Source organism: Erigeron canadensis, chromosome 6 (assembly GCF_010389155.1).
Source record: "Erigeron canadensis isolate Cc75 chromosome 6, C_canadensis_v1, whole genome shotgun sequence".
Taxonomy (NCBI): Eukaryota; Viridiplantae; Streptophyta; class Magnoliopsida; order Asterales; family Asteraceae; genus Erigeron; species Erigeron canadensis.
Window position 1 is genome coordinate 21932666 of NC_057766.1, and position 21750 is coordinate 21954415.

The 21750-nt window shown below is 38.6% G+C and overlaps 1 protein-coding gene across 1 annotated transcript in view; it reads right to left on the reverse strand.

The window, feature by feature from the left end:
• The window catches only part of LOC122602676 (superoxide dismutase [Cu-Zn] 2), a 30091-nt gene that overhangs the window by 954 nt on the left and 7387 nt on the right, over positions 1-21750 (reverse strand). The window contains exon 4 of the mRNA XM_043775265.1: positions 65-96. Within this exon, the coding sequence (XP_043631200.1) occupies positions 65-96 (32 nt within the window). The remainder of the gene's footprint in view (positions 1-64; positions 97-21750) is intronic.

Genomic DNA, 21750 nt, shown 5'->3' on the forward strand with positions numbered 1-21750 from the left:
ATATGTTGATCCATTTCACACAAACTAAAGTTTAGTACCAATGACTTAGTTACAAGATGCTTACATTTTTATCTTCAATTGATACCTCAGCAACCCCTGCAAATACAATATATAAATAAGTTGGTAAAAAAGTATTACCATTTCTTTCCAATCGTTATAATCTAGGGCTAATTGCTTGGGAAATACTCCAACTTGAACACTTTTGCTTTTTTGTGGGGCTCCCAAAAAAAAAAAATTCTACTTGGGGGAATTAAAACGGCTAAAATCTCTTTAGTTAGGCCATGACCTATTTATGCTGATTTGGACATTATTTAGCCAGTCATAAGTATTTTTTTTCACCTCATCAGCCACATATTTTGAAATGTGCATTTTATTTAACACATATAATAGCAAAAAATAATACACAGCTAAAACTTTCTCCCAGATTAAAAGCGTACCCACCCAAATTCAAACCCTTTGTTTCTTGAGCTACTTCCATAATCAAATCCAGACACCACTCATAATAATCATCAACCTACATCTTGTAATTATACATACAATATACGACCTGAACTACTTCAAACTCTTGGTATTTCCCCATTTTTCCGATCTCCCAAATGGTTGATTAGAAGATGGTGTGGATGCTGGCTGGATATGACGAAAGGTGGTGGTAATTGAAGGTTGCCAATAAACTTAGTGGGGAGACGAGTGGGTTGTTGAAAGCTTAACGACGAGACCGATGGCGGTTGAAAGCTTAGTGACGAAGGACCGATGGTGGTTCATAGTGGTCTGTCGGAGGTTGCTGCGGTGGTTCGGTAGGTTTCTCCAAACCATTGCATTTTATTCGACAAGTGTGTTATCTTAAAACAAACCCAGGAAGAAGGCACCATCTAAACAACAAAAATTCATCCGACACAAATCATTATTTCCATTTCCATCTCTTTTCGTTGACACAACTTGTAATTTCCATTTTTGCCTTTCTAACACTTGACAATCACCATCATCTATCCAACAAAAATTCATTACACACACAGACATACTCGTCTACAATAGATTACTGATCCGACGAACAGCTTTATAGATCTTTTAAAACAGGGTCTTTTTTTTTTTAACTACATAATTTGTATTAATTGAAAAACTTCGGCAAGTAACCAAAGCAAGAATTACAAAGAAGTTACAAAAGAAAAGACGGACTCATTGACTATGACAACCAAGAGAGATTAGACTTTTTACTATGAATGGACACCCAATTGTAAGACAAGGAAATGATAGAGTGAAAAACAACTAGAATACTTTCTACGCTATCATTGTAGAGGATCAGATTTCGATGTTTCCATAACGACCACCACCACACAAAGCACTGACCTCTATTATTCTTTTGAACTTCTTCGGATACGAGCTATTATGTAACCACTCTAAGACATCTATTGGTTGAGAAATGGCAATATCCAAATTAAACCATTGTGCCATAAGAGTATTAAATTCTGTTGCAAAAGAACATGATCCGAAAGTGTATGTACCTTTCTCCACCTAAAGCGAGCAAACAGGGCACATGATGCTATGGATGTCCAACCCTCTCCGACTTAAATTAAACCGTGTCGCTAGTCGATCTTTTAGCAACCTCCACATGAAGATATTGATTTTCTTAGGAATCAAAGTATTCCATCTCAAGTTAATCGGCTCGTTAGGGAGAAGAGCACGATCAAAGATGGAGCGAACTTGTCGGACCGAAAAAGAAACTTGACCAGGGATATTCCAACTCCACTCGTCATCCTTATCAACCAAACGAGTTGAGTTAATCAACCGAACCATTGGTTCATTAAACTGTTGTTCCTTTATTCCTTTCCTAACTTGTCTGTGCCAATTCCATACCCATACACCATCACATAATCTCCAATGCGTATAGTCTAAGAAAGCAAGAGGCAAGCTTATCACTTCCAATCCAAAGATCTTCCCAGAACCCAATAGAATCACCCCTTCCCACCTTGCGACTCATACTATGAGAAGGAAAAGTTGGAAAGCTATGAACCGTTGCAAAAGCTTTACAAATCCTTGCCCATGTTCCATTATATTTCGGCTGAAAGTTAACCAAACAATCTTCACCATGCGTTGCTTAAATGACTTGACACCATAATGTATTCTGACTAGTCAACACTCGCCAACGCCATTTATACAACAATGCCAGATTAAAACCATCTAAGCTGCCAATACCCAAAGCACCTGCTTCTTCTTTAGCTGCCAGGGCCAGCTTCCACTTCACCCAAGCAATTTTCTTATCATTACCATTACTGCCCCAAAAAAATGATCATAATGATTCAAGTAGATCAGATATCTTTCTAGGTAATTTAAACAATGAAAAATCATAGGTACCAAGTGAACCAAGCACTGATGAGAGAAGCGTGCGCCTACCGCCGATTGATAAAAGTTTGGCATTCCAAGTCGAGAGACGTTTTTTTAAACTTTTGAACAATAAGAGACTAGTCCTTGACTCGCGACATGTTGGTACCAATAGAAACGCCTAGATAAGTGAAAGGCATGCTATCAACTTTACAATCTAAAACAGAAGCATATGATTGAACCTCCTCCCGAGATACCCCAACTCCAAAAAGAGATGACTTACTGATGTTGATCTTCAACCCAGATATCATATAGAAAAAATGAAAAGCCATGTTGATGGTGTCGAGATTATGCTTACACCATTCACCCATGAGAATCACATCGTCCACATAAAACACATGTGAAATATGTAACTCCTTAATTTGAACACCTCTATAACAACCATTCCTCACCAGATTAGACATATCTATATGTAATCCCTCCATAGCAATAATAAAAAAAACGGGGACAAAGGGTCTCCTTGACGTAGACCCCGCTGTAAAGAGAATTCCTTACAAGGGCTACCATTTACAAGAATAGAAGCACGAGCAGATTCAAGACATGCTCGTATCCAACCAACCCATCTAGTACTAAATCCCATGACTTCCATAATTTTAATCAAATAGCTCCAAGAAATCGAGTTATAGGCCTTTTCAAAATTAATTTTAAACAAAACAGGGTCTATTGTAAGGAAACAAATGGCAAGAGGCTGCATAGTGATTGTTACGTTGACAATGATCGTGAGAGAGCTGACAGCGGTTGTGGTTGACGGAGACATTGATGAAAATGATATCTTTGCTTTTATTTTTCTTTGCGGTGCTTTCTACAAATTTAAATTCCACTTTCTTATTGCTACGAATCCAAAAAATGGCATCCATCTTTAAAATCGAGATATAAGAAAAGAAATAAAGAAATGGTGTTTCCTTGTGCTTTTGTAGTTTTGTGAGGTTAAATCGGCTTCAAAAAAATAATATGAATATATAAATAGTGTTAGAGTAAGAGTGGAATTTACACGTGGAAAATAAATGTCAAATGTTAATTACGTGTAATATCCCTGTAAGAAACATATGGGTTAAAAATAAAAGAGAATGATTTACAAAAACATTGTTAACTGGCAACTTGTATAGAGCCTCACTGTTTAAACCTAGATTGACCGGTTCAGTAACCGACTAAGATTAAGGACACAATCACCACCACTCCTACCACTCCTGAGAATTCAGTGCAAACCTAACAAGTTCTTGACGAACCTAAGGTGGCAATGATTGTGTAATAAATGTGATACGAATCTATGATTGAATCTTGGTTGATTGTAAGCATTGAATACGATTGAATTGAATACAATTAAATTGAATGTGTTTGAGAAGAATTCTTTGAAGAGTATTTATACAAGAATATTAAGAAAGTATCAAACTTCTTTCTAATATTCTTGTATAGTGAATTCCTTTTGTGTTAATAACATATGGTATAAGTATGTTTAAAAGTATGGGATCCATATCAACATGTGAACTTCCAGGTATCTTGCTATACACTATTTGTATTGGGCCGAGCCCTTATACATCAACAAGTCCATCCTCCTTCCTATCTTATTACCAAAGTAATAATATATATATATATATATATATATAGGGGAAAGATAATTTGAGACCAACTAAAAAAAGTCCAAAAAAGGACCATTGATTTTCGTAACTTACACACCACCATCATCTACTAGGATATACAAGACTTTTTTGTAAAAACACTAAGACTTTCCAGCGACGGGCCCACAGAAAAATCATGTGTAAGTTGTGTAACTTACACATGATTTTTCTGTGGGCCCGTCGCTGGTAAGTCTTAGTGTTTTTACAAAAAAATCTTGTATATCGTAGTAGATGATGATGGTATACAAAAATCAATGGTCCTAGTTGGTCCTAAAATAAGAGGTGGTCTCAAAATATCTCACCCATATATATATATATATGTTTGCCGTATACATATCTATATATTTTAGATATATATGGGGGCGGGCGTAAAGGATAAAGCAAGAGAAACATTGGTTTCATGAGACATCCGACCCGGTGATAGAATTCCGACCCGATCCAGGTAGACCCGATTCTGTACATCCCCTTGCTTATCCCTTTACTATGTAAAGCCGACCCGAATCTGAGATCCATTAGGCTTGCCGACCCGAGATCCATTAGGATCGCCAAGGGGGATCTTTTATTTGTTCCCCGATCCATGTTTCTACCCGGCCCTGTTTCCTTCTTTTTCCTTCTTACCCGGTCGTCTCACCCAGTCGTATACGCGGATCTTTCCCTCGTAACATTTTTATATGTATGATCAATCTCTATATTCATAGCCGACCCTATTGCTCATGACCAGGATATATATTCATCTCACCCGGTTTTCTCGCCCGGATATATTTTAATCTCACCCGGTCCGCACGGATATATTTTAATCTCGCCCAGTTGTTAGCCCGGTTAGATTATGAATATCTTTTGTCCCATTTAGAATCTCTGGGTCTTTCTCTACAACATCAGACTTGTTTGCTTCTGCCAACACCATGCGAGTTCTTATCCATGATTCATAGTGATTTTGTCTGTAAAATGAATCTGCTGGAGTCATATCCATCCAACCTTGCATGAACTCATCTGGGCTGCATCGTTGGGTGGTTTTATGGAATTTAGGCTTGTAAAGAGTAAGGATACAATGTTTCCTAGGGGCTCTTCGTAATGCATAAATCCATTCATCCATCGGGAGAAACCATTGTAGAAGACGGTAGGTGTTGAGTTCACTTTTGGTCAATTCACCTAATTCGCAACGCACCAGGTAGGTTACAAGTTTCTGGGAGTTAAAGGCGAAAGCTGTGCAGAACTCTTCAGTGAGGTACCACAGGAAACTTAAAGCTTCATCTGGCAGAGCATCCATTCTTTTGATACGTAGAGTACTTAAGTATGGGTGGTCTGGGAGGAAATGAAGGCCATATAGAGGTTTGCCACATGTTTTTATGGTGATGGTGAGAAATGTTTTCCAAGATAAGAGGGATGGGTCATTTATGTTGTTTTTCTTGACCACTTCTATAATTTCTTATGGTATCAAGATAGGAGGAGGGTAGAGCTGATCTATAGAAGACCAGTAAGAGAACTCAAAGCTCTTTTGAGTTAGAAGATCTCGAAGGATCTTAACCCAGACGGAACTTCTACACTAAGGCTCACGTGGAGCACTTAGGAGCTCGGAAGGAGCTCACTAGCTCGGAGGGAGCTATGAAACACTAAGACTCGGAAGGAGTTCTTAGTAGCTCGGAAGGAGCTATGCAAGGCTAAGGCTCAAAGGAGCTCTTAGGAACCAAGAGATAATTATAGAACTAGAGAGAGAAGTATAGAAAGAAGTTTTTATTTCTTTTCTTGGATGTTTTACAAATGATGGGGGAGACTTCCTTTTATAGGCAAAGGAAAGGACTCCATGACAACATAATAATAATATAAAAATCTAGATATACTTATCAAGATGGAATATTCCAGGATATGCTTTAATCACTTTAAGAGTGATTAAGACCTTATTTAATTATTAAACACACTTAATACGCACTTAACACTTAAGACACACTTAAAACATTATTTAGACAACAATAACGAAACAACACACAATACTAAACTTCTTTCTGCGGATTAAGTATCTTGACGTCCTCGTTGATCAAGGTGATCATTTTGCCTCACGCATTTCTTCATCATGCCTTTTCCATTTTGTCAGATGATTGTTGATGTATTCTTCATGGGCTTCTTTCCATGCTTTAGAATATGGGTAATCATTATTCCAGACACCTTGATTTTTTAGCACATTTCTGGGAATTCCCTTGGGATCAACTTTATTTGCAATGGCCATCATTTCTCGTGCATGCGCCCATTCGTTCATGCGTGGGACTCTATACATGGGTTTGATATTTGACCAGCTATGTATGAAACAATATGGTGAATGGTAGATTCCGCTTTGATTACTTGAAAAAGCTGATGGGGGAATATAGGAAGCTGGTCTTCTGAACACCACCAAACAATACTTCTTTGCTGGGGAAATCATATGAGACGTTCATCGATGGGCTGGGAGGAACCATTGGAGTAAAGTAAGAGCAAGCTTGTTCTCTTTTTCTAAATCTCAAAAGTGACATTCAAACAGGTACCGGACCACTTTGTCAGTGTTAAAGCTCATGGAAATGGAGAATGCTTCGAAAAGGTACCGGAAAAAACACAGGGCTTCTTTTGGGAAGTTATAGAGATCACTGATGTGGAAAACGTTCAGATAAGGATAATCTGGATGAAATGAAAGGCCTTGCATAAACATACCATGTTTCTTGAACAAAATGGTAAGGAAAGTTTTATAGTTTAGCAAGGATCTTTCTTTAAGTGCTTGGTCTGCAATTACTTCTATGATCTCTTCTGGGATGTGTTTGTGTTCGAACCATTGTTGTATCGGTAGTGTTTTTTGTGAAGTGGTTTGACGTGTAGCACTCATGGTAAAGATGGCAGGTAAAACTCTGGGACGCAACTTAGGAAAAATTTTTTGAAACGGGCGTATTTCAAGGGTGTTTTGTCAAACAAGTTTTCGAAAAAAAAAAAATACAAAACCAGTGAATCCGGTTTTTGAAATACCGGATTCAAAAATTCTAGTCGAATCCGGTATTTGAAATACCGGTTTCAAAGTTTGAATCCGGTATTTCAAATACCGGATTCGACATTGATGTGACACAATCTGACATTGCATGTTGACCTGAACAGTGGTTGTCTTCACGTACTTCGAAACCGGTATTTGAAAAACTAGTTTTGACCTAACCCTAACACGTGTCTTAGCCGGGTGAAACCCTAATTGATGTGATGTGACGGTGGTTCAGAGGTGCATGAAAGGTGGTAGTAGAGGGCAGTAAAGTGACAGTGACATGACTATGAATCCGGTATTTCAAAAACCGGATTCACGTCGAGACAAAAAACTCCATGCAACGTAACAGACTTTCTACTGTATATATACATGCATATTTACTCCGATGGTCACGCAAAAACATATATTTCTCATATAAGCAACCAACAATTTATCAAAGCAACATTTTCACAATCAAAAATGGCATCTATTAATGTTAGCTGTGTTCCTAGAAACCCAGAGTTGTTATGGCTACAAGCTGCAGATGAACATCGGTCATACAACATCTCCCATTACCGTGCCCTGACAGAAGAGCCACGTTGCAGAAGAGGTGATGGAGGGCTTAACAGACAACTGCAAGATGGTGTGCCCAACGAGGTTGTATACTATATCAAGAGTGCTGGGTTTTACAAACTCTTCCAGGCATATACATGCCAACTTGATCATTCTTTGATCATCGCGTTGACTGAGCGATGGCGTCCAGAAACCAACACATTTCACCTTCCTGTCGGTGAAGCGATTGTCACCTTGCAAGATGTGCAGGTGATATGGGGTTTACCCATACAGGGACCACCGGTGTGTGGTCAGTGGGTTACAGAGACCCGAAATGTTCAATATTGGAAGAATTTGTGTCAGGAGTATCTGGATATTTACCCGGAAAATGACGACTTGCGCAAAGGTCGGATGAAATTTAATCGGTTGGCAGGTACGATTACTTTTGAACATTGGGACCCAAATGATGAGGAGCGTTGCAAACAAGTGGCTAGACGGGTTATTCTAGCTCTTATTGGTTCGCAGCTTTTTCCTGATTCTAACAGCTATGATGTTAGTCTTAACTATTTGTCGTTTCTGGGAGACCTGAGCATAGCGGGTTGAAGGAGCTAGGGTTCAGCAACCCTTTGTTGTTTGTATAGGACTTTGTCTAAGGGGACTTGGCCTACTAGACAGGGCATTGATGGACCGTTGTTGTTGTTGCAGTATTGGGCGTGGGAAAGATTCCCACGCATTGCCCCACGAGTTACGCCATACAAACCGGATGACGGAGAAGAAGAAGAAGTGTATGATTACAGAAGTTGTTTAGCAAACAAGTGGTGTGGAGACCACTCAAATCGTGATACACCAGTACACTGTATAATTTCGTTTCGTTCTTTTTTCAATGTGCTCACGCCTGACCAGGTAATAATTAATATGTTTTAATACATTTTAAGTTATATGTACTTATTAATTTCGAAGTTATAATATGTTAATATCTTTTAAGTTATAAAAATTAATACGTTTTAATATCTTTTAATACTTTTTAATTAATGCAGTTCGAATGGACTCCGTATGCCAACTTCATCAACATACTCCCCGCGAGTTGTAAGACTGGTCGAAGCATATGGTGATACATGGGTCCCTTGATTTGTTGGGAGGAAGTGGAGGTTCATCTAGCAGATAGAGTTGCTAGACAGTTCGGCTTGATACAAGCCATTCCTGATAATGATGCTTTGGTGGCCCCAGCACATCATAAGACCCTTATCAAAATGCGAAAAGCGAGGGCCGACTATATCGACCAGTGGAACAATCGGGCGCAGCGGATCCACCACGGAGACCGGGGGACCACCTGTGCACCAGGCTATATGCAGTGGTATTTGGAGCGTACCGTCTTAACAGTCGGTAAGCCCGGTCAGCAACAGCCTCCAGGCCAGTACCCTCAATGGGGCGTTAACCAACAAGTTTATGTAAGTTTATTTTTGTTAAATAAACCTTACTACTAATAAATATTAATTTGTTACTAATATTTAAATGTGCGCAGCAAGACAGTTTGGTACAGGTTGACGAGCGAGCTCGTCTACAACAAGAAGGAAATCCGCAGATAAGTCACTTGTTTGGGGATTTTAGAACAAAAACGAGGGAGACATTTTCGTTGACTCAACAGGAAGAACGAATGAATTATTCGTCTCAAAATTGGCAGTTTCTGAGCCACAGCCATTTGAAATGCCTCCCTCCCAAAGTTATCAAGCTCCTTCCAGTTCTGGTGCTGGTCCTTCTAATTGGGCTGGTGGTCCTTCCAGTTTTAATACCCAAACTGTGTTTAGGCCGACACCAAATTCAGGGTTTTAAAGTTACCAACCGGGTAACCCACAGGCTGGAGCCTCGACTTCAGCAACCCATCAAATGTTCCCGGGTAATTTATTCATTGGCTCTATAAGGTTTTGGCTTATTAGCTTTTGGCATTCTTGAATTGCGAGTTGGGTGTGGTCTGGGTTCATTCCCGGGTGGCTTGCTTTTGTCAGGTTAATATCTTCATTTTGCTTAAATGGCAAGGGGACAAAGAAATTTGGGTTCAACCATAGTGGGGAACTATGTTTTTCCAGAAACTGAGTATGACTCTGGGCATATGATGTCTCTATGATCTTAGAATATCAGACCATACACCTGTAATAATTTTAGTATATCAGTTTTGACCGAAACAAACTTTTCAATCATCGATACTTATTAAGTTTCTCAAACCTAACACTTACATCTGCTTGTATCTATCTTCATGAATATTTTAATCGGCGATTCTCGTTTGTATCTATCTTTATCAATATTTTACATCATTTGAATCTGCTTAAAGTGGGAAATCTACAATGGCTCTTATGGATCAGGTAATGTATATATTCACTTTATTTTCTTTTCTTTTTTTTCGAATATAGGGTTTCTTAATCTAAAATACATTTTTTGAATATTATAATATAAATTAGGATTTTTCAATCATAGTTTGTTGTGTTTTTCAGTTAATTTCATATTTTATTTTCATTTGTTGTTCACTGGGGACCATCATGTTTTTTTGTAGTTTCTATATTAGGTTATATTTATTATACCTTTTTTGGGGATTTGAATAGGGTATATTGTTGGGACCATTTTCTTTGTTTAGGTTCTAACACTTTTTTGTTTATTCCTTTTGTCTATATGAATTTTATTTTATAGGTTCCATTTCAGTTTTTGGTGAATATTAATCCTAATGATGAAAACCTTCTAAATCATCTGGTATTATGTCTCTTTTAGTTATAACATATTTGTTCATGAAATTAGTTTTTTTTTTTATTCATTCTTCTATACTTATGATATAATAGGTTTTACCAAGGATCTTTAAAAGTAAGCTTCCTGAAGATATTGATTCTATAAATGTAATTGATTTTCAAGGACATCAATATCCAAGTTCTCTGTTAGATGCTGGTAACGGTCAATTTCAGCTTTCCTTAGGTCATTGGCATGCCTTTGTTGCTGAAAACATACTTGTTCGTAAGGATGTTAGCCACTTATTATTTAGGTTGTTGTCTAATAAAGATGTTGAAGTGTTATGTTTCCGTGATGGTTGTCTACAGACATCTATTGATAAGAACGGTGAGTTGATTTTAGAAAGGTATTTGTGCGATGTAACGGAAGATACTATTGAAGAAATGGTGATTGTTTATTTTTATTGTTAAGTCTGTTTTTATTCTTAGTGTTATGTTTCTGTGATACTTGTATTCAAACATAATTTCATGTTTTCCTTTGTTGTTCAGTACTTTCCGCACCTACTACTTGAAGAGTTGAATGAAATCTGGTTACATAAACCAAATTGCACTATTGAGGTTCATGGTAAGAATTACAGTTCTCGAGATGTTAGTGTCATCTATGATCATTATTTTGATAGTAGGAACAAAGAACGGGTTCATGCTGTTGGTTTTGAGTGGACCGAGTGGACTAATTTCTGTAAAAAGAACAATGTTGAAGATGGATATAGGATGATTGTTAAAAGTTTGGGGAATGGAGTTTTTGAAGTGGATGCATTGAATGGAAAAGAAAGTTCAGTTAACCTACCCCAAAAAGATCACTTAACCTACCCTTAAGCACATATTTAGCCTCACAGCAAAAAAGATCGGACCTTGTGTTCATTTTAACTCAAGTTCAGCAAAAAAGCTTAAAGTTTGTTGAATTAAGAATTATGGATGATTTTTGTTAATGGTCACTTAAATTGATTTTTTCGTAATTAGAGTTTAATTTTTCTTTAATTAGAGGATGAATTTTAATGTGATGATTTCTGTGATTATTTAACAAAGATAAGGTTTGAGAATTTGCAAGGGTTATGATAATGGAATTATTTTGTATGATAAATCACTTAAATTGATTTTATCGAAATTAAGGTTTTTGTTCTATTATTTAGAGAAAAATTTTAATTAGATGATTTCTATGATTTAATTCTTGGCATACGTTTTTGTGGAGTAAGGTTGATTGTTATAAATTAATTGAATGGATAGAATGTGATCAAGGTTTAAGTTGAAGACTTGAAAGTCATTACATTGTTTTGTAGCCTTATATATATTTATGTTTGATTTTGTAGATGGCTACCAAGAGACAACGTGATATGCAGAGAGCTGCAGAGAGCTGCAGCAGCAGCTGAAGCTTCAGCTTCAAGAGCTCGACAACCAGAAGCTCGAGCCCCCGTAATCCGTACTCCCGATGAGGTACCAGAAAAGTACCAGCCTAAGATTACTTTGGACGCGGTAAGGCGTAAGCCTATGTCGCTAATCGGAGGTTAGATTTTGATAACTTAGGGGAGTGGGGGTAGATGTTGATGAATTGAATGGATTGTTGACACCCCCTTGGAGGGCTTTGTTCTCCATTAACACTAACATTTGGAGACATCTTTGCAACGAATTCTTTAGTTCGTTTAGATTGAATACAGACGAAGGTAGTTGTAAGAAAACGGTTATGACATTCCATTTAGGAGGTCAAATTCATTGCATGTCTTATCAAGAGTTTAGGGTACATTTGGGTTTTTATAGTGAAGAGGATGTTCAGAGGGTGTCTTTTATGAAAAATTTTTCGAAACGGGCGTATTTCAAGAGTGTTTTGTCAAACAAGTTTTCGAAAAAAAAAATTTATGAAACCAGTTATTCCGGTTTTTCAAATACCGGATTCAAAAGTTTGACTCGAATCCGGTATTTGAAATACCGGTTTCAGAAAAGTTACTTTGAATCCGGTATTTGAAATACCGGTTTCAGCCGAACAGTGTAGTCAGACAGAGACGCAGAAGGACAATGGTGGTACAGTGGTGGTACAGTGGTGGCTATAGTGGTTACTCGCACGGTTTTCGAAACCGGTATTTGAAAAACCGGTTTCAATGGAAACCCTAACACGTGTCGAATGGTGGTGAAACCCTAATTTGAAATGTAAACCCTAATTTTTGTTGTATATATATGGTATGTGATGGCTTCTTCTTCATCAGTAAACATTATCAGTACTCAACAAACATTTTTAGATAACATTTCAAACACTTTAAAAAAAAAATGGCTTCTTCTTCATCATTCAAACCCATTGTAGTTCAGTTAGTATGGGATGATCAACTATCATTCATTAATGGGATTCTTCAAAATACAGATCCATCGAAAATAAGAAGTTTTCCCATTTTCCACATGATGACCTATTCACAAATCTGTGATATAACTTACAGTTGTTTTGGTGTTTCAAAACAACAGTTCAAACTGCAATTATATTTGTGGTATGAATTTAAGGGTGTTCCTTTTAGGAACATAATTACGGATGATAATACTTTGGCAATGATTTATCATCTCGGTGAAGCGCAATTTGAAGTGAAGTTCGAGCCTACTTTTACAAACCAGTTGTTAAGCTTGACTCAAAGCCAGTGTTTTTTTCAAGGGAGTAACCAGCCAGAAGATAACGAAGATGATGAAGATAACGAAGATGATGCAGACAATGACGATGATGAAGACAATGACGATGATGAAGATAATGACGATGAAGACGATGAACATGTTCAAGATCATGAAATTGACCCAATGGTTGGTGGATCAAGCGACGCGGCACCTTATACAAGTGATGATACCATCGACGCATATAGCGTTGATGGGGATGTATCTGGAGATGAAGAAGAAGAAGGGGCTCATGCACAAGGTCCTTTAGAGCATGAAGAACTTGTTAATCTTGAAGAAAATAATGAAGATCATCTAATGCCATTCAATGAAGTACAAGAAGATGTGGTATTTTGGTCGCCAGATAGAAATGTGATAGAAAAAGGAATGTTTTTTCAGAGCAAGGCGGATCTTATACACGCTGTTAGGCTTTGGAACATAAGAGAAAACAGAGAACTTATTGTTATGGATACAAGGCCAGCGTTTTGGAAAGCACAGTGCATGACCAGGGGGAAGAATTATCGTGGTGTTTTGGACCGGGTCCCGTGTAGGTGGCTTGTAGCTGGATCTAACAGAAACAGATTAGGATTGTTTCAGATCACAAAGTGGGTGGAGAGTCACAATTGTTATGGAGAAGTGATATCTAATAACAATCGTTGTATGACAGCAAGTATGATTGCTTCTGAAATTTTGTCACAAGTGCGAGAGGATTTAACTTTAAAAGTTAGACAGATCCAGACCCAAGTAAAAACAACGTTCAATGTTGATGTGAGCTACGCCAAGGCGTGGAATGCAAGAAGGTTAGCAATTGAAAGGTTGTATGGAACTTGGCCGAGTAACTTTGATGCACTGCCCAAGTATGTTGCTGAATTACAACGTGCTAACCCAGACACTGTTGTGGAATGGCTCCATTCTCCAACCAGTTCAAGCCATATACATTCAAGTATGTATTTTGGACATTTAGACCGGCAATTAGGGCGTTCCAACGTTGTATTCCGGTGATCTTTGTCGATGGCACTCATTTGAAAGGCTAGCTACAAAGGTAAGTTGCTAACTGTAGTGACAAAGAACGCCAATGGACAACTATTGCCGGTCGCTTATGGCTTGGTTGATGAAGAGTCTAATGAAAGTTGGGGATGGTTTCTAAATCTCTTTGAAGAGCATGTCGGGTCGCAGAGGCAAGGTGATTTGTGTATCATTTCAGACCGTCACCAAGGCATTCTTAATGCAGTGAGCCAAATTGATGGGTGGCATCATAGGTATTGTTTGAGGCACGTTTGTAGCAATGTGAACTCGCACTTCAAGAACAGGAGAATCAAGAATCTGGCTTGGGTTATCAGTTCCACCTCCCAATCATCCAAGTATACTTGGGCGATAAACACAATCAAAGGTGAAGATGATGTTGTTTGGCCGTATTTGAGGAACATTGGTTTGGAGAAGTGGACTCTAAGGCACGACTCGGCGCTTCGTCGTTGGGGTAACTTAACGACAAACATTGCCGAGTGCCAAAACAATATCCTTGGTAAGGCTCAAATGCTACCTATTAGAGCTTTAATTGAGAGCACTTTTACTTGGACAAGAGACCATTTTGTCAGCCAATACCGGAAGGCAAGTAGCTGGAACCCACCACTAGCTCGCAAAATGTGGCAGGTTTATCAGATGCGTGAACGAGCGTCAACAAGCCATGCGTGATGAACGAACAGGTAATTACACGGTCAGAACAAACCAAAGAAATGCACAAGGCGAGTACACATACAATGTTGTCATGGGGGAGAATAGGAAAAAATGCTCTTGTGGAGCTTGGCAGCATCAAAGGTTTCCATGTTCTCATGCCATTGCTGTTTGCGGGTATAGACAAGAGAGAGTTGCTAATCTTCCAAGTAAATGGTACACAATTAGGACATGGATAAATCAGTATAATGCTGCACTTTCTCCCCTTCGAGAGGTGAATTACTGGGCGCCGGTAGATTGGCAGATTCAGGTAGACCTTGAAAAACTGGTCACGCAAAGGGGTAGGAGACGCACCAGACGGTACAGGAATGAGATGGATGAGAGTTCTACGAGTAGATCTTCAACCTCAAGACAACAAGCTAGATGTGGTATTTGCGGTCAATTGGGCCATAACAGGAAGACATGCCCTGAAATTTGAATATGTCATGCCATGAAATTTCAACCTCAATTAAAATGTTGTTTTTGTTTGTTTTACCTGAAATTAAAATTTCTTTTTGTATTGATGAATTTGAAATTTATGTTTGTTTTTTTCTGAATTCCTAATCTGTTTTTAATTGGTTATCTGTTTTTAATTGGTTCCAACATGAAATAAAAACACATTTTATTGATAACGTTACAACACAAAATATAAAAAACATAGTACTTAAACTAAAATACAACACAAATTACTCTTCATCTTTGCTTGACATTTTTCCCCAACCGCGGTAAACTTTTCCGTTTGTCCACCACTTGTCGTGTTGCGGGCATTTTTCCCCGCAGTTGTCATGAAACGATTCAGCCCAGGTGCACTGGTCACCCAACGTGTGACCAGCGTCAAAAACGTCATCCACCACCCTCTTTATCTTCTTGATCTCATCCTGCAGAACCAACGAATACGTCTCTTCGTGCTTCGAGAGCTTACGGCCTAGTGCTTGTAGTGCCTCAAGGCGATGCTCGCATTGTCGCCTTTTCTCCCGTAGGTAACCCATTTGGTTAGAGAGTTCAGTTTGAAGGAGAGTATCCTCTTTGACATCAGTAATGATTCTTGATTTCATCTCTTCTTCGGTCAGACGAGGTCGTTGTACATTCTTGTTTGATGATGAGGAGGCCATTTTGTTAGCAAGAGTGTGTGAATTTGTAAAATAATTGAAAATGTGTCGTCGTGCAAATGAACTGTCTATGAGTTTGTATTTATAACTTAGATTAAGGGACCAAAACTGTACATCTTTTGAATTTGAGGTACTAAAATGTTATAGGGACTAATTGTGTAAATATTTTAGCTATAAATATTGGCTCCTTATCAGATATTTCTTACAAACTCTCAAAATCTTATACATCTTAAATGGCTTCCTCATCCAATGTCTTTCGATCATGTAACCAAAAACCACCAATGACTGTCGAAGTGAATGACAGTATCATGGCTGATATCCTCGACCACCAAAAGTCCAAAGAGGAAATTGTTGAAATTGGTCTCAAACTGGCAGCGAAAAAGAAATGGTATGCTGAAGAAATCCGTTATATACAAACCGGGCATTGTACTGAGCTTGAGTGTCAATATGTTACTTATTTGCAGGGTAAGTACGAGAAAATTCAAATTGCTATTGACCAACTTGCTAATGCGGTTTACACATTCAACGAGTTCATCATGACGGCCAAAGGAGTCCATGAGATGATGAAATAATGTGTTCTATGTATTATTATGTTGTATGTTTGTCGTTAATAAGTTCTATGTATTTTTAAATTATGAATAAAATTGTGTTTTGATTAAAATACAAAGTAAACATAACAATACATACAACAAACATAAAAAAAATATACATAAAAAAACACTAGAATAATGGTTGTTAGTTAAAAAAAACTATTTAATTAGGATATAAGCCAAAATCTTAACCATCAACAAAACTATGTTTGTTTTTACGTCATCCTTGTATTTTTTGGTCAGTTATTTTGAAACCGGTTTTTGAAATACCGGTTTCGAACTTAGTACCCATTACCCCTATTCACGATCACATCAACCTGACAAAAACCTGCAGTATCCGGTTTTTGAAAAACCGGATTCAAAAAGCAACATTGATTAAGTCTGTTGTCTTCAGGTGATGTGACAAGTCTGTTGACTGGCTACAGTTTGTTGACTGGCTATAGTGGTCGCGTGCATCAATTTCAAAACCGGTATTCCAAATCCCGGTTCTAAATATAGTATATATATATAACTCAAGTGTTTAATCATTTGTAACATATATATCCGACATCTAAAAACCCATAACGATTTGTAAGTTATGGCTTCTTCATCGTCATCTGACCCATCATCACCTCCTACGGTAACATTTCATGCATTGAAAGCGCAATGTAAAGAAGATATAAGCGACGGGTATGAACTTTACTTGAAAATTAATGACTGTAAGCTGCTTATGGAACAAAGGAAGCTCGAACATAACAAGAAAATAAAATAAATAAGCAAAAAGGGCATCGGAATGATTATAAGTGAAGAAATGCATAAGGATTATCTTGAGATGGCATTACCAAGTATCAACGAAATAACATCTGAACTTGAGAAACTGTTAAAGTTAGTTAACAAAAAAATCGACTTGGCGACAATTTATAAATTGGAAGCTGAAGACGGTTTCAGTTACAAAGTTTATGCAGTATTTCAAATATGTATTATGTTTATTTAAGTTTACGTATTCCTTTTATCCTTACTTTGATATCTTTTATTTTGAATATATTAATTTAATGTAAGTTGATGTAAGTTATATTTCCATTTTGTTTTTTTTTAATTATTTCAATTAAACAATATTATAAAAAAAAAATATTTATTTATAAAATATACAGATACTTATTAACACAAACGTAAGAAAGAATTACAAGAAAAATTTAATTTATCTATGCCCCCCAGTTCCACATCCCGGTGGATTGCCACGTTCCGGTTACTTCTTCTTGGCTCGAACACGTCGTCCCCTTCTTCTCCTTCATAATTTGCCAGATTTGTAGCTGGCAGTTGAGAAGAACCAATATAAGGAGAGAAGTCTTGCATCGGATAAGGAGAAATGTTTCGAGCCGGTGGACCAGTTCCGTAGTAAAAATCACGATTAAAATGATGTGGAGGGAGATCAAACAGATTAGTTGGTCCTGCATTTTGGGAATAATAATTCGGTGTTTGAAAGCTACCCATGAAGAAATTACCCGGGAACATTTGATGGGTTGCTGAAGTCGAGGCTCCAGCCTGTGGGTTACCCGGTTGGTAACTTTGAAACCCTGAATTGGGTGTCGGCCTAAACACAGTTTGGGTATTAAAACTGGAAGGACCACCTACCCAATTAGAAGGACCAGCACCAGAACTGGAAGGAGCTTGATAACTTTGGGAGGGAGGCATTTCAAATGGCTGTGGCTCAGGAAACTGCCAATTTTGAGATGAATAATTCATTCGTTCTTCCTCTTGAGTCAACGAAAATGTCTCCCTCGTTATTGTTCTAAAATCCCCAAACAAGTGACTTATCTGCGGATTTGCTTCTTGTTGTTGACGAGCTCGCTCGTCAACCTATTACTGTCTTGCTGCGCACATTTAAATATTAGTAACAAATAAATATTTATTAGTAGTAAGGTTTAATTAACAAAAGTATACTTACATAAAACTGTTGGGTAACGCCCCATTGAGGGTACTGGCCTGGAGGCTGTTGCTGACCGGGCTTACCGACTGTTAAGACGGTACGCTCCAAATACCACTGCATATACCCTGGTGCACAGGTGGCCCCTCGGTCTCCCTGGTGGATCCGCTGCGCTCGGTTGTTCCACTCGTCGATATAGTCGGCATGTACTTCACAGTAATCGACCCTCGCTTTTTGCATTTTGATGAGGGTCTTATGCTGTGCCGGGCCACCAAAGCATCATTATCAGGAATGGCTTGTATCAAGCCGAACTGTCTAGCAACTCTATCTGCTAGATGGAACTCCACTTCCTCCCAACAAATCAACGGGCCCATGTATCTCCATATGCTTCGCCCAGTCTTACAACTCGCGGGGAGTATGTTGAAGAAGTTGGTATACGGAGTCCATTCGAACTGCATTAATTAAAAAGTATTCAAAGATATTAACATATTATAACTTAGAGATTAATAAGTAAATATAACTTAAAACGTATTAAAACATATTAATTATTACCTGGTCAGGTGTTAGCGCATTGAAAAAAGAACGAAACGAAATTATATAGTGTCCCGGTGTATCACGATTTGAGTGGTCTCCACACCACTTGTTTGCTAAACAGCTTCCGTATTCATACACCTCTTCTTCTTCTCCGTCATCCAGTTTGAATGGCGTGACTCGTGGGGCAATGCGTGGGAATCTTTCCCACGCCCAATACTGCAACAACAACAAGGGTCCATCAATGCCTTGTCTAGTAGGCCAAGTCCCCTTAGACAAATTCCTATACAAACAACAAAGGGTTGCTGAACCCCAGCTCCTTCGGCCCGCTATGCTCAGGTCTCCCAGCAATGACAAATAGTTAAGACTAACATCATAGCTGTTAAAATCAGGAAAAAGCTGCGAACCAATAAGAGCTAGAATAACCCGTCTAGCCATTTGTTGGCAACGCTCCTCATCATTCGGGTCCCAATGTTCAAAAGTAATCGTACCCGCCAACCGATTAAACTTCATCCGACCTTTGCGCAAGTCGTCATCTTCCGGGTAAATACCCAAATACTCCTGACACAAATTCTTCCAATACTCAACATTTCGGGTCTCTGTAACCCACTTACCACACACCGGTGGTCCCTGTATGGGTAAACCCCATATCACCTGCACATCTTGCAAGGTGACAGTCGCTTCACCGATAGGAAAGTGAAACGTGTTGGTTTCAGGACGCCATCGCTCAGCCAACGCGATGATCAAAGAATGATCAAGTTGGCATGTATATGCCTGGAAGAGTTCGTAAAACCCAGCACTCCTGATATAACGTACAACCTCGTCAGGCACACCATCTTGCAGTAGTCTGTTAATCCCTCCATCACCTCTTCTGCAATGTGGCTCTTCTGTGAGGGCACGGCCATGGGAGATGTTGTATGACCGATGTTCATCTGCAGCTTGTAGCCACAACAACTCTGGGTTTCTGGGAACACAACTAACATTGATAGAGGCCATTTTTGTTTATGAAAATACTGCTTTGTTAGTGATTGAAAAATGTTAAATATATGCTTGTTTATATGAGAAATATATGTTTGCATGAAGGCTATCAACATACAATGCATGTATATATATAACTGAAATACGTTACAAATATTTTTTTGTCCTGACATGAACCCGGTTTTTCAAATACCGGGTTCCAGTGACTTGTCATTTTATCAATCATTCTGCGTGTCTGTGTCACTGTTCTTCTGCGTCACACTGTTCTTCTGCGTATTGTCCTTCTGCGTCTCTGTCTCACTGCACTGTTCGGTTGACACATTGTTCGAGTCCGGTATTTCAAATACCGGATTCAAAGTAACTTTTTTGAAACCGGTATTTCAAATACCAGATTCGAGTCGAACTTTTGAATCCGGTATTTGAAAAACCGGAATAACTGGTTTCATAAATTTTTTTTTTCGAAAACTTGTTTGACAAAACACCCTTGAAATACGCCCGTTTCGAAAAATTTTCTGTCTTTTACTAAAGGTATTGTTCAATGGCCTGCATCTATGAATGCAGCTAGGTTTTGGGAGTAGGAAGATTTGAGTGATCAGGAATTCCATTATAATGTCAAACAGTCTGCTGTTAGGAATCCGGTGTATAAGTTGCTCTTGAGAATGATAGCCGAAACCATTGCTAATAGACATAGTAGTTCAAATAATGCTACTAGTACTGATTTATTTTTCTTATATTGCATGGTTCGGAAGGTCTCTTGTAACTTAGCTAGGGCCGTAGCTTTATATTTGTATGAAAAGGGGCATGGTAAGGCTAAGGGACATGTTGCCGGTGGTTTCCTTGTTTGTCATTTGGCTAGGCGGATGGGATTGGTCCAGACTGATCAATTTGGTCTTTTACCGGGCTTTCAAGCTTATTGTCGCAGTGGGGTGCTTGATAGGGCGACAATGGTTAGGATGGGTATGGTTACACAGAATGAGGAAACGAAGGATGAAGGGGAGGATATGGATGCTGAGGATGATGAGGATGAGAAGCAGGAGACTGGTGTTAGTGCTTCTATGCCTACTAGAGGTGCTACCTCTAGCTCACATGCTTTTGATTTTTTAGGTTTAGGGCAGCGTGTGGATGAGATTTTTCATGGGATTACTGGAATAAACGACCGGTTGGACCACCAGGATGATTGGTCGTGATTTGTTGGTAGTCAGGTTAACCGCATGGCGTACCAGCAGGAGTTCTTCCAGCCATATATGCAGAATTGGATTGCTTCGGAATCTCCTCCACAGGTTCCATCTGTGCCATTGCAGGTGCCTCACCAGCAGTTCCCTCCTCAGCAGCCGTTTATGCCACCGTTGATTTATCCCATCAGTCAGAATGCTTTTGATCACTACTATCCACAGTACGGGCAGCCGGTTCCTTCTGATGCAGGTACCAGTAGTTCACGACCGCCTTCCTACAGTGGTGATAGGTATTCTGGTAATGCCTTTGATTTCTATGGCATATTTGGGGAGAGACGTGATGGTGACGGTGACAGCGCTCCTTCAACTTTTCCTCCTCCTGAGTTTTGATTATTGATGGGTTATGGTTATTATTATTGGAACATTTTTACATTTTTAGTTTTTTTTATTTGTGTTTATTTGTTTGTAACCACCTTAGTGAGGTGATGAGACTAGTTTACTTTCTTTTTATGTTGGTTTGATTAAGTAGAATTGTACATTGCAGGGCTTATTTTTATGTATTCGTTAACATTTTATTGTGTGTTCATGGTGATAGCACGTTGATTGTCATATGCATATGTTGGCAGTAAGTTCAGCGTTCATGTTCCTTCTTGGCATCATTCACGCATGGAACACCATTCATACCCGGCAAATTTTTCTTGTTCTTTATTTTTCTTTTTCGTTACTTCTCCTATTTCCCATAGTTTTGCCTCAGTTTATTGGACATTGAGGACATTGTCCAACTTAAGTGTGGGGTAAATAGGAAAAAGTCGGGTATTTTAGAGGAATTTTTAAACTTTTGCTTGCTTGTCCTTGTAGTTA